At 42.7% G+C, this 20,630-nt stretch overlaps 1 protein-coding gene across 1 annotated transcript; it reads right to left on the bottom strand.

Annotated features, from left to right (window-relative positions):
* Positions 1–18,992: 18,992 nt before the first annotated feature.
* LOC107047952 lies at positions 18,993–19,796 on the bottom strand. Its single transcript, XM_015270885.1, has one exon. It carries the CDS (start codon positions 19,794–19,796, stop codon positions 18,993–18,995), a length of 804 nt encoding a protein of 267 aa, XP_015126371.1.
* Positions 19,797–20,630: the final 834 nt, after the last annotated feature.

The raw sequence follows: 20,630 nt of genomic DNA, 5'->3' as shown, positions 1-20,630 counted from the left end.
CCTCCAGATTTCGTTTCTCCATAGATCAGGCTCAGCGTCCACGAGGGCAACGAATCGTCGCGATTCTTCCACCTCCATGGGATTTAATTCAAAAATACAGGGCAATTAACAATTCCTTTCCAAGAAATGAGATTTTCAAATTATAATTAAAATCTAGGGGAGGTTAACACACGTGGGTAGATTGATTTGAAATTGGCGTGGATGAGGATACTCACAGCCAACTTCCAATAATTTAATTTTCCAAAAAAATGATGAAAATTCACTTTTCTCCGAATTTTTTTAGTGGGTTTCATTCAATCAAATAAGACGAAGTCACATTCATTGAAAAGATCCAATTTTCGTTTAATTGTGATTTTTTTCTGTCTTAAATTACGTCCGAACTCATTTTTTAATGAATTTCTCAAACTATTCGTTCTGGCCGTTTTTAGACACTAACATTTTTTTTCTCAAAAACTGTACCTGCTAGGAAAATTTTTGAAAAAAGTATTTAGAATCAGCGCGAAAAAATCTATCAGATAAAGTTGGTTCTGTCCTTGAGAACGAATGAGCCCATATTTTGTAGAACCGTGTAATTAATATGTGTTCCACAAGTGGAATATCTGACATTCATGATAAAGAAGGAATTGTTTTCTGAAAAAGTTGAAATCCTTCGTATAAGTGTAAGAGTTCCGCACATACTTTAAGTGTTCCGTAGATGGGCAGTTTACCCTATGTTATCTACTGAAAGTGCATAAAATGAGAGCACGTGTAATACACAATATTTTTGGAAATGTTGGTTGAGTTCACGCTGGGAGGGTCGGCGCAGGTCAGATTGTTTGGTCTTTTACATGGGATGCATAGAGTTCGAGGCGGTGACAACTCCGTAAGCAACCCGCAACTTTCATACCACAAGTATAACTCCACTGAGCCTCACAGCAAAAACAAATATCTGAATTTCACACATCTTTGGTAGATATTTTTCCGACATCAAAAAACGTCTGAATAAAATGAAAATGTCTCTGAATTTCAGACGAACCTAAACATCTTCATTGGTGTTTGAAATTCCGACAAATTTTCATTTTATTAACTTCCCGACCCGAAGGGAGGAAGTTACTGTAATGATCCCGAAAATGAAATGTTGAATTTCGATGATTTGTCCACGTTTCGTCCCTTCCTTGAGCGAAATCGCCTCAGTGGTTGTTGAGTTTTTTTAATAAAACTTTCGAATTTTGCACAAAAAAAAGGGAAAGTTGGAAAATTTTAGAGTGGGTCAACTTTGAAGTTGCAAATTTTTAAGTGGATCAGCTTCGGAGTTGAGACAATTTTGAAGTGGGTCAAGTAAAGTGGGTTTAACTTAAACTTGATTGAAGTTTGAGTTAACTAAAATGGCAAATGCGTTCTTTCCGAAATCACTCTAAGGGTAATGCCACAATGGATGCAACGCTAAACGCATGCAATAATTATCCTACTGTTTTCCGAATATTTCTGACATTGACTAGCGTTGCGTATAGCGTGCGCTGCATTCACTGTGGCATGACTCCAGCGTTTATTAAATCCGCGAAGAAACTTTTCTTCTATGGGTATTTCTTCGGAGAAATGTGAGCAAAAGATTGAATAAATACGTAATAAAAAAATTAATGAAAGAAAAAACAAATGGTCGGGAAGTTATTGGTGCGACCCGTAATGGGTAACATCCAATTCCACCAACCCCTACCAGTCATACACCAAAGAGGGAGCGCGCGAAGCGCGCGACCGGGCCTGATTTTTCAGATGTGTTTTAGTGTCTGAAAAATGTCTACAAAAGGTATGAGAAATTCAGACATTCGTCTTTGCTGTGCTCTCGGCACGCTTAGAGGTGACCTTTTTAGGCAGTTATATGATGAGAATGATTAAAATGTGAGCAATTCAAGACTTTTAATTTTCATCTTTGTACTGCGCCAAATATTGTGCTAATCCACGAATCTGATATTCCTACACTTATAAAAAGTATCAGATTCAGTTATTCTCAACAAAAATTTGCAAAAGTGTTGGGAAAAATCATGCACTTTACGTTCAGAAAAACAGGGAATTAATTTTGCAAAAAACTTTTGGATTGACAGAAACATTCGTTGCGATTATCTTATTCTTTCGAATTGGAAAATTGTTTCGTGTGAGGAATAATAAGGAAGAACGGGGCTAAATGAGACGGCGTTTTACGTATATTTTCCAGTCTTACTTTACCCTCCCTTTGTTGAAAATGGAATGGGATGTTTTTTCCCTTAGAGTAAAAAGTAAAAAAAACAAGCGAGTTAAAAGAAAGTATCGATGAAGACACTATTCTATGGTATAATAAAATGAATTTAACGAACATTTCACTGAAAACCAAAAATACCCCTTCTAAAACTGGGCTGAAAATAATCACTCACTTTTGTTGCGCTGCATGCATGAGGTCCAATGCATTATTGTCCGAATAATCGGCCGTGTCTACTGGCATTGCGTCAATATCTGTAAAAATATCAGACAAATATAATGTCCATTGTCAGCTCTCTTCCCGGTGTCACATGAAGAACGAAATACGCTAAAGCAATATCAACGTTTTGCAGAATATTTTTCGTGGTAATTAAAGCAAATAAATTCATCTATATTCATATTCATTATCAATATTTATAAGGTATTCAAGAGAAAAAGAAATTTAATGAATTCCATTTCTTCATTTCAACAAATGAATAGATCAGCACGCGCGAGAACGCGCCCAAAAATCTTGTTAACAAAAATATGTATTAAATAACCATTCTCCCAGGAAAGTGATGGGTGATAGTGATGCAAAAATGTAAATATATGCATCGAGACCATGATTTTGATCAACATTAATTCTCGTTCGTGAGATAAGTGGTACTAAAACAAAAATCTAACCTCTCAACTAAAATCATTCTACTATAATACTTCATGCGACATAAAAAAAGAAGAAAATACCAATTTCTAACAACAAAACGCCATAATCGAGACTGAGTTCTGGAATTTAACACAAGTTGTAATATTAAAAATATACATGGATGAGATGGGTGTAACGAATAAAAAAATCGTTTAGAAGGAGAAAAGCGATGTCGTTTTGTGGTCTAAAATTATTCCCCGGTTTACGACAAATTGTAAAGTGTGTAAAATCTCCATGAAGAATTGGAAACAACTTTTTTGCACAAAAAAAATCAGCAAAAAAAAATTCAATCCTTATTCGGTTTACAGTGATTTATGAGATCGAAGGATATATTCACAAAAATATACGAAATCTTCTAAAAAAGCCAAAAAAATTGTAAAAAAACAATCGCCAAGAACGGGTGCAACCGCTGGTTTGTTTAAATACTGAATATCATTTTCATGATTTTCATCATTTCTTCAGTTTTATATGAGGTGCGTCATAATGTTTAAGCTTTATTAATTCTTTACTTGGCACTACAGTTTTTGCCCGATTTCACAATTTTTTGTAAGCAGACCCACGGTCCCACCCGTCCTTGGCGAGTGTTTTTTTTACAAAAGATCTTTTGTTTTTTGGGGTCAGTTATTTTTTCCCGTTCTTTTCTTTCGGAACATTTAGTATTATCATGAAAAATAGGAGAAATAAAAATAAATTAATGATTATCATATCATTTTTATCATTGTGTATTGCTCATCGTACCGTATCCTAACATATTTATCGCTGTAAATACCGATTCTCCGAACACAAATTCTACCGCGTACGACTGGGATTTGAACTCAGGATCTTACGATTACTAAACCTAACGCATTAATTTTTTTGCATCAACGTTTTTTATTTAACTTTGGTTTTATTTACAATATATATACATGCTTAGAATTATGTCTTAGAAATAGTACCTGCCAGGTTTGGCTTACCTATTGACCCCTGGTGATCGTGTGTCTTATTGATCCACTTATGTGTGGTGTGCATTGGTACAGATATGCTGTTTGTATGATAGTGGTGTTTGTTACAGGAAAGTTTGTATATAAAACCTGCTTGTAGTTATTGGGGAGGCTAGAACTACTGGAGGTCTGCCTGGTACCATTAGGACTCATCGTCCAGTGGGGTATTAAAAATATTGAGTGATTGATACGGGAGATTATGTTTTAATTTAAATTTGACATTACTTTTCCGGATTTTTATGATATTTTTTGTTAATTTGCTTGCTTTGATTTGATGCTAATAAAAGTTACTTGAGAGGAATTTGGTGTATTCCCCTACAAATTCTATTCCAGCTTCTTCGTAGAGATCAGTTGTCCTGGTAAATTTTCTTTTATCAAGGCACATCCTTAGGCACTTATTTTGTAATATTTGGAGCTTATTAATATGGCATTTCGCTGCGCTGCACCATATTGGCGTAGCATAGGTGAAGATGGGTCTTATCACCATTTTATATAATAATAGTTTGTTATATTTACTTAATTTAGACTTGCGCATCATTAATGGGTACAGCTTATATAAAGTTGTCTGAGCTTTGTTGTGTATTTTATTAATGTGGTCTGCAAATGTTAGTTTGGTGTCCAGGTATGCACCTAGATATCGGACAGAGTTTAATAGTTGCACTGGGTCGTTGTATACCGTGAGCGGTTGGAATATTTTTGGATCTCTAGTTTTCTTCTTAAATACTATAGCTTCAGTTTTTCCTGTGTTCAATGAAATTTTCCAATTTTTAAAGTATTTTTCTACGATTTTTAAATGTATTTGCATTTGTTTTACTGCTAGGTATACGCTGAAAAGGTTGGGTCCAGTGATGGAGCCTTGGGGCACACCAGCTCTGGTAGCTCTTGGAGTGTACTTGACACCATTGACTGACACTTGCAAGTGTCTGTTGGTGAGGAAAGAGTGGATTAAATTAATGAGGAGGCGTGGAAATTTATTTTCAATCATTTTGTAGATTAGTCCATCTATCCACACTTTATCAAACACTTTTTCTACATCAAGGAGTGTCAGCACAGTTACTTTGTCTTTATTATAATTAATACTTACGTCATTCACTAGTCTGGCCAGTTGCTGGACAGTATCATGTTCAGCCTTAAATCCAAATTGTTCCTCTGGTATAATATTGTTGCATATCCCCCTTCGAATACATAAATTGTAATCCATCTGAATGATGTCCCTGAAGTCTGGCGAGATGTGACTGGCACCTGGATCGATCGTCATTCTATTCTCTGGAATTCCGAAGACTAGATCTATCTGTCAATTAATTAATAAACTGTCCGCCCCTTTTTATTGATTATAAACGTGTGTTCTTTCCATTTCATTACTTCTAATATGTAACATTGGTGTCAGAAGTTAAAAAAAAAGAAAGCCCGCCTGAAATTCAATTTTACTGTGGATTATTCATCTCTTCGTGCAGCTGTCAGAAAGTGATTGGAACAAGGAACAGGATAGAGAACATCTTACCGAGTATTGGATATCCTTCCAAATCATCGTGGCATTGAGTTTGATCATTTGAAAATAATAAAATTATTAATCGCGAAGGGTGAGTCTTTTTCAAATTGTTATGTCTCGGAGAGAGGGGAGAAGACGTGGAAAATTGCCAGAAAACCGTCCTGGCCCATTTGCTGCTGGTCTACGTCCTCATTTTCAGGCTGATGAGGAACTGCAACCACAAAACGTCACGCCTGCGCAACTCGGAGATCTCGAAAATCGCTTGCGACTTGAGTTTCGTGACATTATCACTAACATCAGAGAAGAAATACGTCAAGACCGAGAGGAAAGTCGCCGAGCTTCCAGAGAGGATCTACTAAATCTATTGAGGAATCTCCCATTGAATCAGGCACCTCCAAATGCTGCTGATAACGCTCCTAACCCCCACGAAGTCCCACCAGGAAATCCTGCCCATCAACAAGAGGTTTTAGACCCTCAACTAAATTACCCAGTGAACCCAGGACACAACTCAAAGGACCTCAAGGACCTCAAGCGAATCTGAATCAGGAACAAAATCCTCTGGAAAACCCAGTACACCCAGAAGCGAATCTCAACCACCAACAAGACCACCCACAGAATCGAAGACTTCCATGAGCGGATCAAAACCCTCAACGTCACCCAGAGAATCCAGAATTTCCTCGAGAAAACCAGGACCCCCAACATCCTGTCCCGCAACATGATGATGTGAATGCTCATCACCCTCCAGGAAATCCGATCCTTCCTAGGCCAGTCCACTTGCATCCGATGATTCCTAATCCTACTAGACAACCTCTTGATCATCGACCATGCGATCCAGGTGCTTCATATATCCCAGTATTCTCTGCATGGAATCCAACTGTTCCCGCTGCACATGTGCACCCGCCATGGAATCCACTGTTTCATACAATACTTGGGAATCCTGAACCTGCTGTGTCATCCAACCCTGAGTTTCTGCCTCCTGCGAGCTCTCTGAGGATGCCGTAACCCCTTCACTAACAGATAACCCTCAAATTTCTGCTTTTGCTATGCCTAACGTTTATGTTAACTCTAATACTTCGATCAAATCCTCTCGTATCAAACCTGATACTTTTTACGGTTCAACCCCTTGGACTTGGTATTTAAAACATTTCGAAATCGCCGCTAATCATAACGGGTGGTCCACGGAAGTCAAAGCCACGCAATTAGCTTCTTGTCTTCGCGGAAAAGCACAAGTTATTCTAGAGAAACTACAAACCGAAGATTTAAATAATTACAAACAACTAACCGACATTTTGAGCGAGAAATTTGATGAGAAACACCTCTCTCGCAGTTATTTCAACGAATTACTTTCTCGTAAACGACAGAAAAACGAAGATTTCATAACTTTTGCAGAACAAATTGAACGATTGGTTCGTCTTGCTTATATCGATTCTCCTGAAGACGTTCGCGATCGTGTGGCTTGTCGTCAATTCATCAATGGAATTGAATATAAAGAACTTGAACGCGTGTTGCGACTTGATCACATTGAGACACTTCAAACAGCCGTGGAACGGGCAACCGAATTCATGTCTATTGATGAATTATTGCAAAGCAAAGAACAATTATCGAAATCAACAACTCACCTTCCCTTCCAAAACAAAAGGTTCATCACCTCTAATAAAAATCGTACACATTCAAACGGGAAATCACACATTCAATGCCATAAATGCAAAATTTATGGACACTACGCTAATGAATATACTTCTCAAATCGGATGTAATGGCAATTCCAAAGATTCCAATTCCAGTTCCTCACACAACCCTAATCATAACAGGAATGGGAATCAGAATCACAATTTCAATAATGCTACGAATCGGAATAATCATTTCAATCGATTCTCAAAGAGCAACAACTTCCAGGCAATTTCTCCAACTCCAATTCTCGAAATTCAGGAAACTAGATGGAGCCAATTCGTCGGGGGGGATTGACTCGATCAATTCCGGCTTCTACTGATTGCTTTGCGGTAATCAATGACAAAACTAATCAAAACAAATTAAAATTGAACTTGAGAGTTGAGGGAAAAATAAATGGACATGCTTGCTCTATGATTATCGATTCCGCATCCGATATAACCCTTGTCAATCCTTTCATATTTGACAACAACCTGGATGAATTAGAAAATGTCAATAAATCCATCACAATTTACACTATTTCTAATCAGGCCTTCTCGTATAAAACCATCAAACAAGTCACAATCTCCATTGGGAATGCTTTCATGAAATTAGATGCAGGCTTCGCGGATATCCAGAATGATTGCATTCTAGGATTGGACTTTCTCTTTAATTCAGGATTGTTAAATAATTTCCAATCCATCATCAACAAGATGTTCGACATTAATGATTCTCTCAAATCAGTTTCTGTGAATCAGGTGATCTCTATGGATACCCTCGAAAAGTCTTCCGAAATTCCCGAATTTTTAATTCAACTCTTCGATAAATCATGTGAATTATTGAATTTAAATGAACAAAACGAACTAACAAAATTCTTCGTGAAATTCCAAACATCTTTCGCGATGAATTTCCAGGATCTAGGCCGGTATCGAGGCACTAAACAGACGATAATTCTAGGAAATTCCCACCCAATAAAACAAAAACCACGAAGAGTACCTTTCCACTGCCGTGATAAGGTTCACGATTTACTATGTAACGAACATGTGGGGATGTTCGTTAGGAACACAAAAAAAAACGATCTGGAAACAGCGAGACTCCTACGGCGTTGAATTAAAATCCGTGAGTAAGAATCCAAGAGCGAGAGAGTGAGAGTCCCTTATCCACTTCCGAGTGGCTTATTTCCGGTTAGAGTTATCGGTTCCGTTTATTGGTAAAGATTAGTAATTACGCGTCTTTGAGGGCCCAGAAAAATTATCGTGAAGAAGGGCCAAAATTATAGAGTCATCCGGTTCTTTTTTGGGGTTCACCCTATTGTTAATCTTGCGGGTAATCGAATAGGTCCGGCTGAAATGCCGGCGCTCCAATTTCGTTGGATTTTCAGGGGTTAATTGGTTACGTTTTTGTTGTGGGTGGAAGGTCGTTCGGAGCGAGTGCAACCATCATCTCCAACGAATCGCCAGGTTGCCTTTGGGTTTTTAATGAGAGAAACAAGTTGAGCAGGAATTAGTATTGGAGTCATAACAAGTGCCGGTAACTTGTCTTTTAACTCCGAAAATCCCGGAGATCCGATCCGTGGGAAGCGCCAAAGACCCTTCGTAATTATCCGAACGACAATCAGTTCGGCCTAGTCTCGCGTAACAATTAATAAAAAGGAACTAGTTTTGTGTTAGGTGATTAGAGAAGAGTTAAGTGAGATTTGAATAATCGCGCCAGGTCGTGAGAGTCGCGATTAATTGTCCTTACATTCGCACCTTCGAGGGGCGTGTCCGCACCAATCGAAATTCGGGTGATTGAGCGGTGAATTCCGCGCTCTGAGGTGTCTCGAGACGCTCGTGAGTTCGGCAGTTCGGCGTTGGCCCTTGACCCCACCAGAACTAGTGCCAGTACAGTGCCTATCTTAGGAAGTAGAGTGCCTATATTTGGATAAGTGTATCTACACGATGGCGAAGAACACCCCAAAGAGGGGTAAGAAACCCAAAGTGAGTTTTTAGTTCGGTTTATGTATTTTTCCGAATTCATTTCGGCTTTTAGTTATTCGACTACGGGGTCTTCAGTCCCCTACGTCGCATTTTATTCCGTTAAAACGGTGATTGTGACGCTTAATCCAAATCATGAGGTGCCGATCCCCCCTTTTTTCACTCGTGATTGGGTGGTTTTCGTGATTTTTGGTGGGTTATTCAAGGGGATAATTACTCCCGTTTAATTGCCAGAGCGCGTCCATTCCCGTTATACGTGGGCTTTTGCGCGTAAGAAATTCCACTCGTGTTTGAATTGAGTTGGTTCGCGTAGATAGTTAATTAAAATTAAAGTTTGTGGGTCAATGTGTTCGGGGGGCTTCCCTGAGTAATTTATCTCAGGGTTTCCGAAAATTCGCTCTGCCGATTTCCGGATATTCCATTTTTGGTTCTTATGGATTTCCAGCCCATTCTCGCTGGCGTGTACGCCGTGTTTCTCGAGGGGGAATTCCCCCCGACTCTCGACTCACCTCAGATACCCATCCACGTTTACACGTAGCTATTCTCGCTTCACGCGGGTATTTTAGCGTTTAGGATTCCGCTCGGGGATTAATTAACCTGAGGCGGCTAATTATTAAGGGAAAATTATTTTTTGGGTATTGTTGTCTTCGGTAGACTCTCCCGGACATTTTGTCTCAGGGTTCGTAATTTTTGACTCCGCCATTTTCGAGTTATGGCAAGTTGAGTTTTACGGAATTTCCGCCGTTTTGGCTGGTACGAAAAATCGATGGATGAATACGTTCTCCTCTCTCTCGCTCCCATTGTCGCTCGCATACCTTTCCCCCCAATTCTCGGAATTCTCGAGTATTTAGGGATTAGCGTGTATTTCTACTCTCCCCAAATGTTTATTTCGGCATATTTGAGGTATTTATCGGTGATATTAATTTCTTCGAATATTTTTGTCAGATTAGACTAATTCCTATCAGAGTGCGGAATTAATATTATGATTATTATTATTATCAGTATTGTTAGTTATTAATTGTAGATTTTTTCCTTTTTTTAAATATTTTTTTGAGAGAATTGAAATGTCTTTTTTTGAAAAATTGGTGATTCTCATATTTCAATAGTGAAACACGTAAGAACGATGTTGATTTCTTTTCCTTTCTTTTTGTAGTTTTGGCCACCCAATACCCGTCTCCACCTGAAATCCACCCCTCTCTCCACAACCTAGCACACTGAGCGAACCCAGGATCGTTACCTTTCCCCAGAAATCTAGTTTTCTCCCTTTTTGTGTAAATTTTTGAGGTTTTAGAATCAATTAGAATTGGTTTTACAGAATCATCCGGTTTGGTAATTCCGGCTAAAAATTACCTGGCGCCTATAGATTTTTGTATTTTTGAGTTTAACTAGATGAAGGGGAAGAAGGGCGAAGGTAATAGGCATTTTTAACCCCCATACGAAAATGTCACGTTACAACTAGAAGAAATGAAAACAGAAACAATTATTGAACCTAGCCACGGCCCTTGGGCTTCACCGGTCGTAATAGGCAAGAAAAAAGACGGCTCCATTCACTTTGGTGTCGATTATCGTCAGTTAAATAACGTAACAAAAAAAGATTCTATGCCTCTCCCTCGCGACGATGAAATTTTCGATGCCAGCTCAGGATCTAATTGGTTTTCTACAATCGATTTGAAAATCAGATACTGCCAAATTGAACTAGACCCCAAAGACAGAAAAAACTGCATTTGCCATTAACGACGAACTCTGGCAATTTAAAATCCTTCCCGTTGGCTTGTGTAATGCCCCAGCCACTTTCATTCGAGTCATGGGTGATGTCCTCAGAGGATTAATTGGTAAAATCTGCCGCATCTTTTTGGATGACATCATTGTCTGCGGGAAAGATTTTGATGATCATTTGCATAATTTACACCTCCTATTTTTAAGATTAGCTGCAGCAAATCTCAAAGCCAATACACAGAAATTTGTTTTCTTCAAACACGAAGTTTTGTACTTGGGACACTTGATTTCAAGAGAAGGAATCAAGTGTTCACCGGAGAAAATTTCAGCAATTCTTGACTGGCCTATACCATTGTCGAAAACAGACATTGAGAGTTTTTTCGGAACATGTAATTATTACAGAAAATATGTGAGGGGTTTCGCAAGTATCGCCAAACCTTTACACTTTCTGACCGAAGATAAAGTACCTTTCGAATGGTCCCCTGAAGTCCAAACCAGTTTTGATCAGCTGAAGTCCATTTTGACTTCTCCCCCCATCTTATCAGTGCCGATAGCGGATGGTGACTTCATTCTAGACACTGATGCTTCGCAGTTCGCCATTGGAGCCACTCTTTCGCAAATTCAAGATGGCGAGGAGAAGGTCATTGCGTACTTCAGTTGTTGCCTAAGTAGATCTGAAAAGAACTACTGGGTAACGCGTAGAGAACTCCTAGCAGTTGTCACATCGGTAGAGAATTTCAGGCATTATCTTCTAGGACGTAAATTTTTAATTCGAACCGATCATGCAGCTCTAAAATGGCTTTTGTCTTTCAAAAATCCCGAGGGATTAGTCGCTCGATGGCTTGAATCACTCTTCAGATTCGATTTTGACATTGTTCACAGGCCTGGCCATTTACACGGCAATGCCGATGGTTTATCTCGACGCCCTTGCTCGTGTAGGAAATGCATTAAACTCGATTCTCTAAACGAAGAAGTGAAGATACACGTTTATCGAACGGTCTGTGTTGCCGATGACAAGTTCGATTGGCATAAATTACAAACTGAGGACCTCACCCTACACACTCTTATTCAGTACAAAAACCAGAATCAGCGTCCTGAATGGCAAGAAGTCGCTCACTTGGACCCTAACATCAAAATATATTGATTATATTGGGACTCTCTGGAACTCATTAATGGTACTCTCTATCGACGCTAGGAATCAGCTGATAAATCAGAAATCAGGTATCAAAGTATCGTTCCCAGGTCAACTATTCCAGAAATTCTTGCCGAAAGTCATAATTCACCGTCTAGTGGTCACTTCAAAATCAACAAAATGTTGAGTCGAATTCGCGGTCAATTCTTCTAGTCAACATGTAAACAAGACGTCGAGAATTGGTGTAAGAAATGACCAGTTTGTTTCAGTAGAGATGGTCCCGTAAATCGCGTAAAAGGGGAATTACAAATCTACAATGTTTGAGCTCGGATCTGGTTTGGGAAATATTTTTGAGCGATGGGCAAAAAAACGATGGATTTCTACGGGAGCGCGAGAAGGTCCAGAAAATACAACACGTGCACGTTGGTCACAATAGTCAATTTAATTATGAAAAAGTCAATTATTTACACGTACTAGCTTTAACTATAATTAACGAGATGGTCAAACAAATGCGCGGGTCACAAAATTATTAAATAAACGCAGTTAACAGAATTTAGATAGCGCAGAGCAATTAGTTTTAAGAAATTGAGCAAAACAGCGACTTCGCGGAAAAGTGATATACACTGTACGATGGCCGATATGCAAATGAGGCCGATTGAAAGACCGCAAGGTGGCAGGTGTCGATCATCGTGGGTCCAAACGTACCCCAATTTAAATGGGGGCGTTCGCTGGACACCTGTCCATCAAGTGGCGCCTCAGGTGGCAGAGGTGAGAGGCCACTGGTCAGTTCAGTCGGTTGCGCAGGTCAGTCCTGAGAAGCCATGCAAGCATGCGAGAGAAGCGAGTGTGCGTGAGTGTGCATGTGTGCAAAAAACAATTCGGTGGAAAACCGAACATTCTCCCCCGCCGTCAGCAGCTGTTGACGTGACTGAGTTGGTCTGAAACAAAAAGAGATTAATTGAGCTCAGGACAAGATTTCTCGAAGATCAATATCACCATCGTAGTTCACCAGTGACGGTCAGGTGTGAGTACAGCCGAGGACGTAGGAGGCGTAAATTCCGGCAGACCCCGGCAGACTCACGTCCACTCCGGACCAGTTGCCACAGAGAGGGTCGTAAATCCTCACCATGACCCAATCCGAACATGGACTATGATGAACCCGATGATGCAGAGCTGTCATCACGTGAGATGATCCTAGATATCGCTGGTCGAGATGATCTTAAGTGTCGCTGGTCGAGATTGGCAGTAGAGCGAGCTTCGAGATGGGCCGTTGCAGAGTAGAACTGGACGTCTTAATGGTGACCACCCTGGCGAGTCCATCTCTACCAGGGTGGAGTGCGATGACTCGAGCGAGAGGCCATTTCGATGGTGGAAAGCTCTCGTCGGTGAGAAGGACTATGGAACCAATTCTAATGTCGTGAGATGGGTGGTGCCACTTCGAGATGGATTGTAGACGTTGAAGGTAGCTAGTGGACCACTGCTTCTAGAAGTGCTGAACCTTCTGCTAGATAAGCTGCCAACGAGATAGGCGAGCGACGTTCAAATGCTCCAGCGAAGGGTCAGGAACGGAGGTGAAGGCCTGGCCAATCAGGAAATGATCTGGTGTGAGCGCGGTGACGTCATCAGGATCCTCTGATAGTGGTTCCAGTGGTCGCGAATTGAGCACGGCTTCGATCTGCGCGAGTAAAGTAGTGAGTTCCTCGTAGGTCAATAGGGAATCGCCAATCGTTCATTTGAGATGGAACTTCACCGACTTTACCGCGGCTTCCCATTTGCCTCCAAAGTGCGGTGCACCTGGAGGGTTAAAAGACCATCGGGTTCCATCGCTGAGCAAGAGTTGGGCTAGTTTGTCCGATTCCTTAGACGCAATTGAGAAGAGCTTCTTCAATTCCTTGTCGGCTCCCAAGAAGTTCGTTCCGCAATCTGAGAACAAGTTCTTGCAGAGTCCACGCCGGGCAACAAAGCGACGATACGCAGCGATGAATCCATCGGCTGCGTAATCTGAGACGACCTCAATATGGACTCCGGACGTGGTCATGCAGACGAAGATCGCGAGCCATCCCTTGTACGACTTATGACCACGCCCCTTCCACGAGCGGAGAGACACTGGTCCGGCGTAGTCAACTCCAGTGTTGAGGAACGCTCGGCCAAGTGTGAGACGAGCAACTGAGAGCTGGCCCATGAGCTGTTGAGCTCTGATCCCTCGCTGTCTGGCGCATGGAACGCACCTCAGGATGAATGATCTTACCGGGGCTCTTCCTCCGAGGATGCAGTAAGACCTTCTGAGTTGACCGAGAGTCAGCTGCGTTCCTCCATGCAGAGTCCTGAGATGGGCATCCTGAATGATGAGCTGAGCGAACTGCGAATCCCGAGGTACGATGATCTGATGCTTATTTTCGCAGTCAAGCTGAGCAAATTTCAGCTTGACTGTGAAAATTACTATCCCCTCTAACGCGTAGAACTCCCCGGTGGTCCAGGAACGCTGTCAATCGAGTGAGCGAGTGGGACGAACTAAGACGTTGCCCTCTGGACAATGTCGTAAGCTCAACTGAAAAATGCGCAGACCGAGTGAGCTTGACCCAAAGCAGTCGGGCCTGCTCGATGTCACCAGGGTTCAGAGCTATTGCTAACGATGATCCAGGAATTCTTCTGAGACGAGCAATGAAGCGTTGGCAGATGGCCGTAATTCGAAGCAATCTGTTCAGTGAAGAATAGCGATGAACTAAATCCCAAATCTGTATGCGCTGGACCTCCACGTTCAGAACGACACCAGGTTTCTCTTCAAGATCTGCTGATATCACTGAAGCAAGCTCTAGAGATGGCCACGTCGATGAGCTTTTCATGAGCCACGGTGGTTCGTGCCACCAGAGTTCATGTGCAGAGAGCTGCGCTGTCATTAGTCCACGAGATGCGCAGTCAGCTGGGTTTTCCTTGCCAGGAACGAGTTTCCATTGAGCTCGTGAGGTCTCTTGTATGAGTTGGACACGATTTCTCATGAACTCTTTCCATCTGGACGGGTGCAAGTTGATCCACGTAAGCGCAACTGAGGAGTCGGTCCATAAAAACGTCGGAGCGTTTGAGAGATTCAGCTCTCCTTTCACGTACTTTACGAGTTTGGCAAGCATAACCGCAGCTGTGAGCTCTAGCCTTGGGATTGTCAGCCGTTTGAGAAGAGCTACTTTCGTTTTAGCGCAGACCAAAGAAATCTGAGGCTCTTCATCTCCATTAACGATTTTGAGATAGACTACGGCTGACATCGCGAGAACCGAAGCATCTGAGAATCCATGGATTTCAATCGACGAGTTCTGGAGAGGGCCTAACCATCTTGGAACAGATAACTTCGAGAGCAGAGTGAGATCATTTCGAAAACTTTTCCAATGCTGGGCAACTTGTTCTGGGACTTCCTCATCCCAACCGAGCTTTCCAATCCAAGTCTCCTGCATGAGCAGTTTCCCTCTGATCACGACAGGAGATAGAAATCCGAGTGGGTCATAGATCTGAGCGATCTCTGAGAGGATATTCCTCTTAGAAACCTTCGATTCATCGCTGGTCCGACTTGAGAAGACGAAGTTATCCGAGCTGGGCTGCCACGACAAGCCAAGAATCCGGGTCTCCGCATCCTCATAAACTCGCTGGTCATTGGAGGTACTATCAAAAGCGAGCCACTGGAGTAGCGCTGGACTATTACTATGCCATTTTGCCAGAGGCATTCCTCCAGCAGCGCAGAGATCACGAACTTCTTGCGCGGTCCTAACGAGTTGGTCATGCGTGGCCGCACCTCCACAGATGTCGTCAACGTATCTTCCTTTCACGATAGGCGAGACGGCCAAAGGGAACCAATGTCCTTCATCCTCAGCCGGCTGAAGAAGAACACGGTTTGCGAGAAACGGAGCTGATCTCGTGCCGTATGTGACTGTTGTCAGTTGATACGTGACTAGTTCTCCACGTGAGTCGGTCCATAGAATCTGCTGCAGGGGCCAGTCATCCTCGTGAACTCTAATCTGGCGGAACATCTTGGTAATGTCCGTCATGAAGATGACTTTGTGCTGTCTTGACCAGAGCAGCACGTCCGAGATATCCCTCTGCAACTTGGCTCCTGTGTGGAGAATGTCGTTGAGTGAGTTCCCTGAACTGGTCTTCGCTGATCCGTTGAACACTACTCTCAGTTTCGTCGTTTCACTGCTCTCTCTGACTACACCATAATGAGGTAGATAGTAACTCCTTTGAGCGTCAGACGGCCCTACCTGAAGCCCTTCAGAGACCCTCAACCCTCCTGAAGCTTGCGCTTCATATGCTGTTATGTCCGGAGACGTGTCAGCGTCGAAGGACACTTTTTGGGTAGAATTGTAAATTACGGGACAAGAACAATCTAGAATTTTTGATATAAAAATATGGGAAAGCTAAATTTAGAAAGGAATTGTTAAGCCAGATACTTTTATATTTTGCTTTATATTGAACGACGCTAGGTGTAATTTATCTCTCTTACCTTGGTTTACGTTACTAATTTTGAGAATCGAAATTGGGATACTGAAAGGATGAGGAATATTTGAAGTAAGGAAATAGTCAAATGACTCCGAGACAATTTTTATGTTTAAAAGTAATCTTCTATAATTTCGACTTTGTTGATAATTACAAATGAAAAATTTACAATTTGAATCGTGTTTGAATTGTTGAATTTTGAAATAGATATTAAGTTAATATTTTATCCCTGAAAAGTCTTTTTACCAAGTCTGATAGTGGATTACTTTGGTTTTCAAAATGGTTGAAGGTTATTGATAATTGAACTTACAGTTGATGATGGTTTTAGTAGTAATCCTTATATTTCTAGTTGTGGATCCTTCAATGACACAAAGGTTTTTCTCCACCAGAATTAGAGTTTTCTCTGATCCTATTATGGATACTTCCTATTGGATCACTTTCACCCACTCGTGTACAATTTAACAAAGTGCGGAAAAGTGTTTTTAAGTGAGAATGTCCATAATCACGGAAGCTTAGTTAATTAGTCCTCTTACAATGCAAGAAACACTACTACTCTCGATTTTAGGATGCAGTATCCCTGCGCGACTTTCTTTCACTCAGCTATGAACTATGTTCAATAACTACCACTCCCGATAACCGTTTTCCAGGCGAGTTATGAGTAGCGGGGACCGAAAGAGACAGATCGATTCCGTCAGTAATTTCCACCAAGTCAAATTAACGCTCCGACGATTGCTTCTAGACCGGTTGTAATTTTGATTTTGGGGAGTGAATCGGTTCTTAGTCGATACACGATTTTGCTTTTGATTGGTGGAAATTATGGCGTGATTTTGCCACTTTTTATGCTTGGGGGGAATCGACCTGTTGGGTCAGCGGTTTTAGGCGCGCTGGATTTCGCACTGGCGATTCTTCACCTGCGGGGTGTTACTCTGTTGAAATCGCGAGTCCACTAGCCTTATGTTGGAATATGTTATTTGTTGATGCTGCACTTTTCGGGTTCTCGGTTGACGATGTGGCATTGGATAGGGAGAATAATCGGGAAATTGTGAAGGAAAGCTATTTCATAGATTTTTGGACATTACAGCCCCCGCTCAGAATCATTGTTCTATTTATGTGGAACTGATTTTGAGATGTGTGAATATTATGGTTTGATTGAATTTTTATTATTCTCGCTGGACGTAATCGTCTACTTAGCATTTTTATGCTGGCTTTGTTGTCTGGAGGAGGTGATCAGGTTTCTGTGATATCGGTCACTGGGTTTTCGGTTACGTCTTATCTCCGGATGTCNTCTTGAGTGAGTCTGACAGAAGTGGTGTTCACACTCTAATTCTTCCGTTGAGAGATTCGCGTCAGTGCGCCCAGGAACTTCCTCCTGAACCCAAAACTTCGTGAGAAGGTTGTTGAGCTCGTCGTTCGATACTCTCAGGTGATGAGAAGAGCAAGATGTTGGTTGATCAGGTCCCGCTGGCCCGTAGACAATCCAGCCAAAGCTGGTGAGTTAAGCGACTGGAGCCTGAACCCCTCCTCTAATCACGTTGGGCTTGATGACCTGACCAAAAACATCAGCACCGACGAGAAGGTCAATTGGTGCAGAGACTCGGAAATGAGGATCAGCAAGCTCTAAACCCTCGATATGATCCCACTTGAGGCCCTCTGTTGAAAAGGACGGTAGCGTTGAGGTGAGACGATCAAGGGAGTGAGCTGTAACTTCATTGCGTTCTTCTGAGTGGATCGATTGCAGCGTGAGATGTACTTCGCCGGACGTTGTCCCAAGCGATGATCCTCCCACTCCTGTTATGTGGACAGAACTAAGAGTTTTCTTTAAATTCACCTTCCGAACTAGTTGATTTGAGATGAGCGAGAGTTCGGAGCCTGAATCCAACAAGAGTCGAGCTTGATGCGGAGGGCAATAGTCGCTCACTAGAAGAGCTAAACAAGTTGCGAGAAGGACTCCAGGCCGAGAGGTTTGCGCAGAACAACTATGGGCCGAACAAGGAATCGACGCTTGGGACGGTCCGCTTCAGGCCTGAGAATGGGCTGAAGAAGCAGCCTGAGCAGCATCACCGGTGTGAGTGTACGTCACGACAGGAACGTTGGTCGATGGAGCAGAAGCACTCGGGCGCTGAGCTCCTGCATCGTTGCGAGGGACTTGAGCTGCTGGACCACGTTGAGCTGGACGACGTGCGCGATCAAAATGCAGCAGGGAATGGTGCCTTTCCTGGCATGTCCTGCACGTTCGAGTGGTCTGGCAGACTCTGATACTGTGCTTCCCCAGACAGTTGTAGCACAGATAGAGTCGTTCGACAACCTCCTTCCTTGCTGTAGGTGTAAGCGACTTGAACCCGCTGCAAGAAGCAATGTAGTGATCCATCTTGCAATAGGAACAAAGCTAACCCGCGTCGGCCCAGGACGTCGACTTTGTGGACTGTATTTGCGCTGGACTGGGAGATTTCTGGGCTGACTGCTGCGCATGCGAAGCCACCGAGGCTTGATTGACCTTGGCACTACTCTTGGTCATCGAACGAGTCTGGACGCTGGGCTGCGAAGGACGAGAAGCGTCGTTCGATGTGTGCACCGAAGACCCAACCTCCAAGGTCTCCATGGCTCGTGAACGACCTTGTAGGAAATCGAGGAGATGTTCAAGCGTCGGATACTCAGTCGAGGCTCCAATTTTATTTTCCCATGCCTCACGAAGCTTGTTTGATAAGCGACGAGTGAGCACGTGGACGACGATTGGACCCCAATGATCTGATTGGCTGATCCAGTGCTTTGAGCGCGCTGAGTGCCTCAGAAACGGAGCTCGTCAATAAATTAAGGTCTGAGGCACCGTGCGTCTTCATTGGAGCAGGATTGAGAAGCTGGTCAAGGTGAGCTGTAATCAATAAGCGCTTGTTCTCGTATCGATCGACCAAGATTCTCCATGCGATGCCGAAGGAATCTTCAGAGACGGGCAAATTAGAGATGAGCTTCAACGGTTCATTGGAGAGACAGAGACGGAGGTAGTGCATTCGCTCGACTCCAGGAATCTCCAGATTATTCCCGACCAGCGAATGGAAAAGGTCTCTCCATGGCCTCCACTCCTTATACACTCCAGAGAACTTCGGCAACTCAATCTCCGGAAGAGCTCTGCGCGTTGAACTTTGTAGTTGCGCTTCGCCAGGAACTCGAACCGATTGGTTGAGGTTAGGAGCCCCCTTCTTCTCCAACGGCTGCAGCAGCGCTACTCTACCTGAAGCGTAATGCTTAAGTGCGACATCGAAGACCTGATTCTTAAAATAATCGAGAGAGGTCAAATTCTCGATCTTCTGGCCGACGAGTTTCTCATGGGACGCTTCCAGCTTCGCCCAATACGTTTCCAGCATGATGAGCTTGGAATCCAGAGCCGTCACGCCGAACTGCTGGATGCTCTCCTCCTGTGACTCCGTGTAAATGCCTTCGATGAAGGATGCACGTGTCATCTGCAGCGAGATCAGCGCTTCGAGAGTTGCCATCTTGTGGAATTGTCAACAAAAAAAGAAAGAAAACCAACAAGAAAAACCACAACCTCGATCAACTGCTGCGAAAAACTAAAAAANCAATACATTTCCAGCATGACGAGCTTGGAATCCAGAGCCGTCACTCCAAACTGCTGGATGCTCTCCTCCTGTGACTCCGTGTAAATGCCTTTGATGAAGGATGCACGTGTCATCTGCAGCGAGATCAGCGCTTCGAGAGTTGCCATCTTGTGGAATTGTCAACAAAAAGAGAAAGAAAACCAACAAGAAAAACCACAACCTCGATCGACTGCTGCGAAAAACTAAAAAAGAAACAATAAGCGAACGTGCCAGGAGAGATGTTCAAAAATAAACAAAGAGCCCAGAACGCAGGTCAAACAGCAAGAAAAAGCAATATGCGAAAAACAAAGCGTAGCCCAAAACTCCAGCGCAGATCCAAAAAGCGTTAAATCGAGAAAAAAAAAAATCACATGCAGCCGAACTTGAGGAAAAATCAGCAAAACCCCAGAGAAGCGCAAAAAATTATAATTAATTTGACTTCCCTTTTTGAGCGAGCTGCACGATAATCCACCTCCTTCAGCGCAGGTCCGTAACACCCTGAGGTAGGTCGTTAGGGCTTTCCGATGATCCAAGATACCCAAAGGTGGTCAATAATTCCTGGAGTAGGCCTGGAGTGACGCTGATACGGTCCTGATGAGCGGAAATTCTGAAACGGGCCTTCAGTGCTGGAGATACGGCCCTGAAGACGGAGTATCCAGGGGTGGGGCGATGAGCGGGATCGACACGTACCTGGTAAGTAAGACCACTGGTGCGGGGCCCTCCGATCAGGTG

Source organism: Diachasma alloeum, unplaced genomic scaffold (assembly GCF_001412515.2).
Source record: "Diachasma alloeum isolate Michigan unplaced genomic scaffold, Dall2.0 Dall_scaffold_78917, whole genome shotgun sequence".
Classification (NCBI taxonomy): Eukaryota; Metazoa; Arthropoda; class Insecta; order Hymenoptera; family Braconidae; genus Diachasma; species Diachasma alloeum.
This window is presented reverse-complemented; position numbering and strand designations above follow the sequence as displayed.

Coding starts and splice junctions, on each gene's coding strand:
- LOC107047952 (XM_015270885.1), bottom strand. CDS start 19,796: ATGGCAACTCTCGAAGCGCTGATCTCGCTGCAGATGACACGTGCATCC.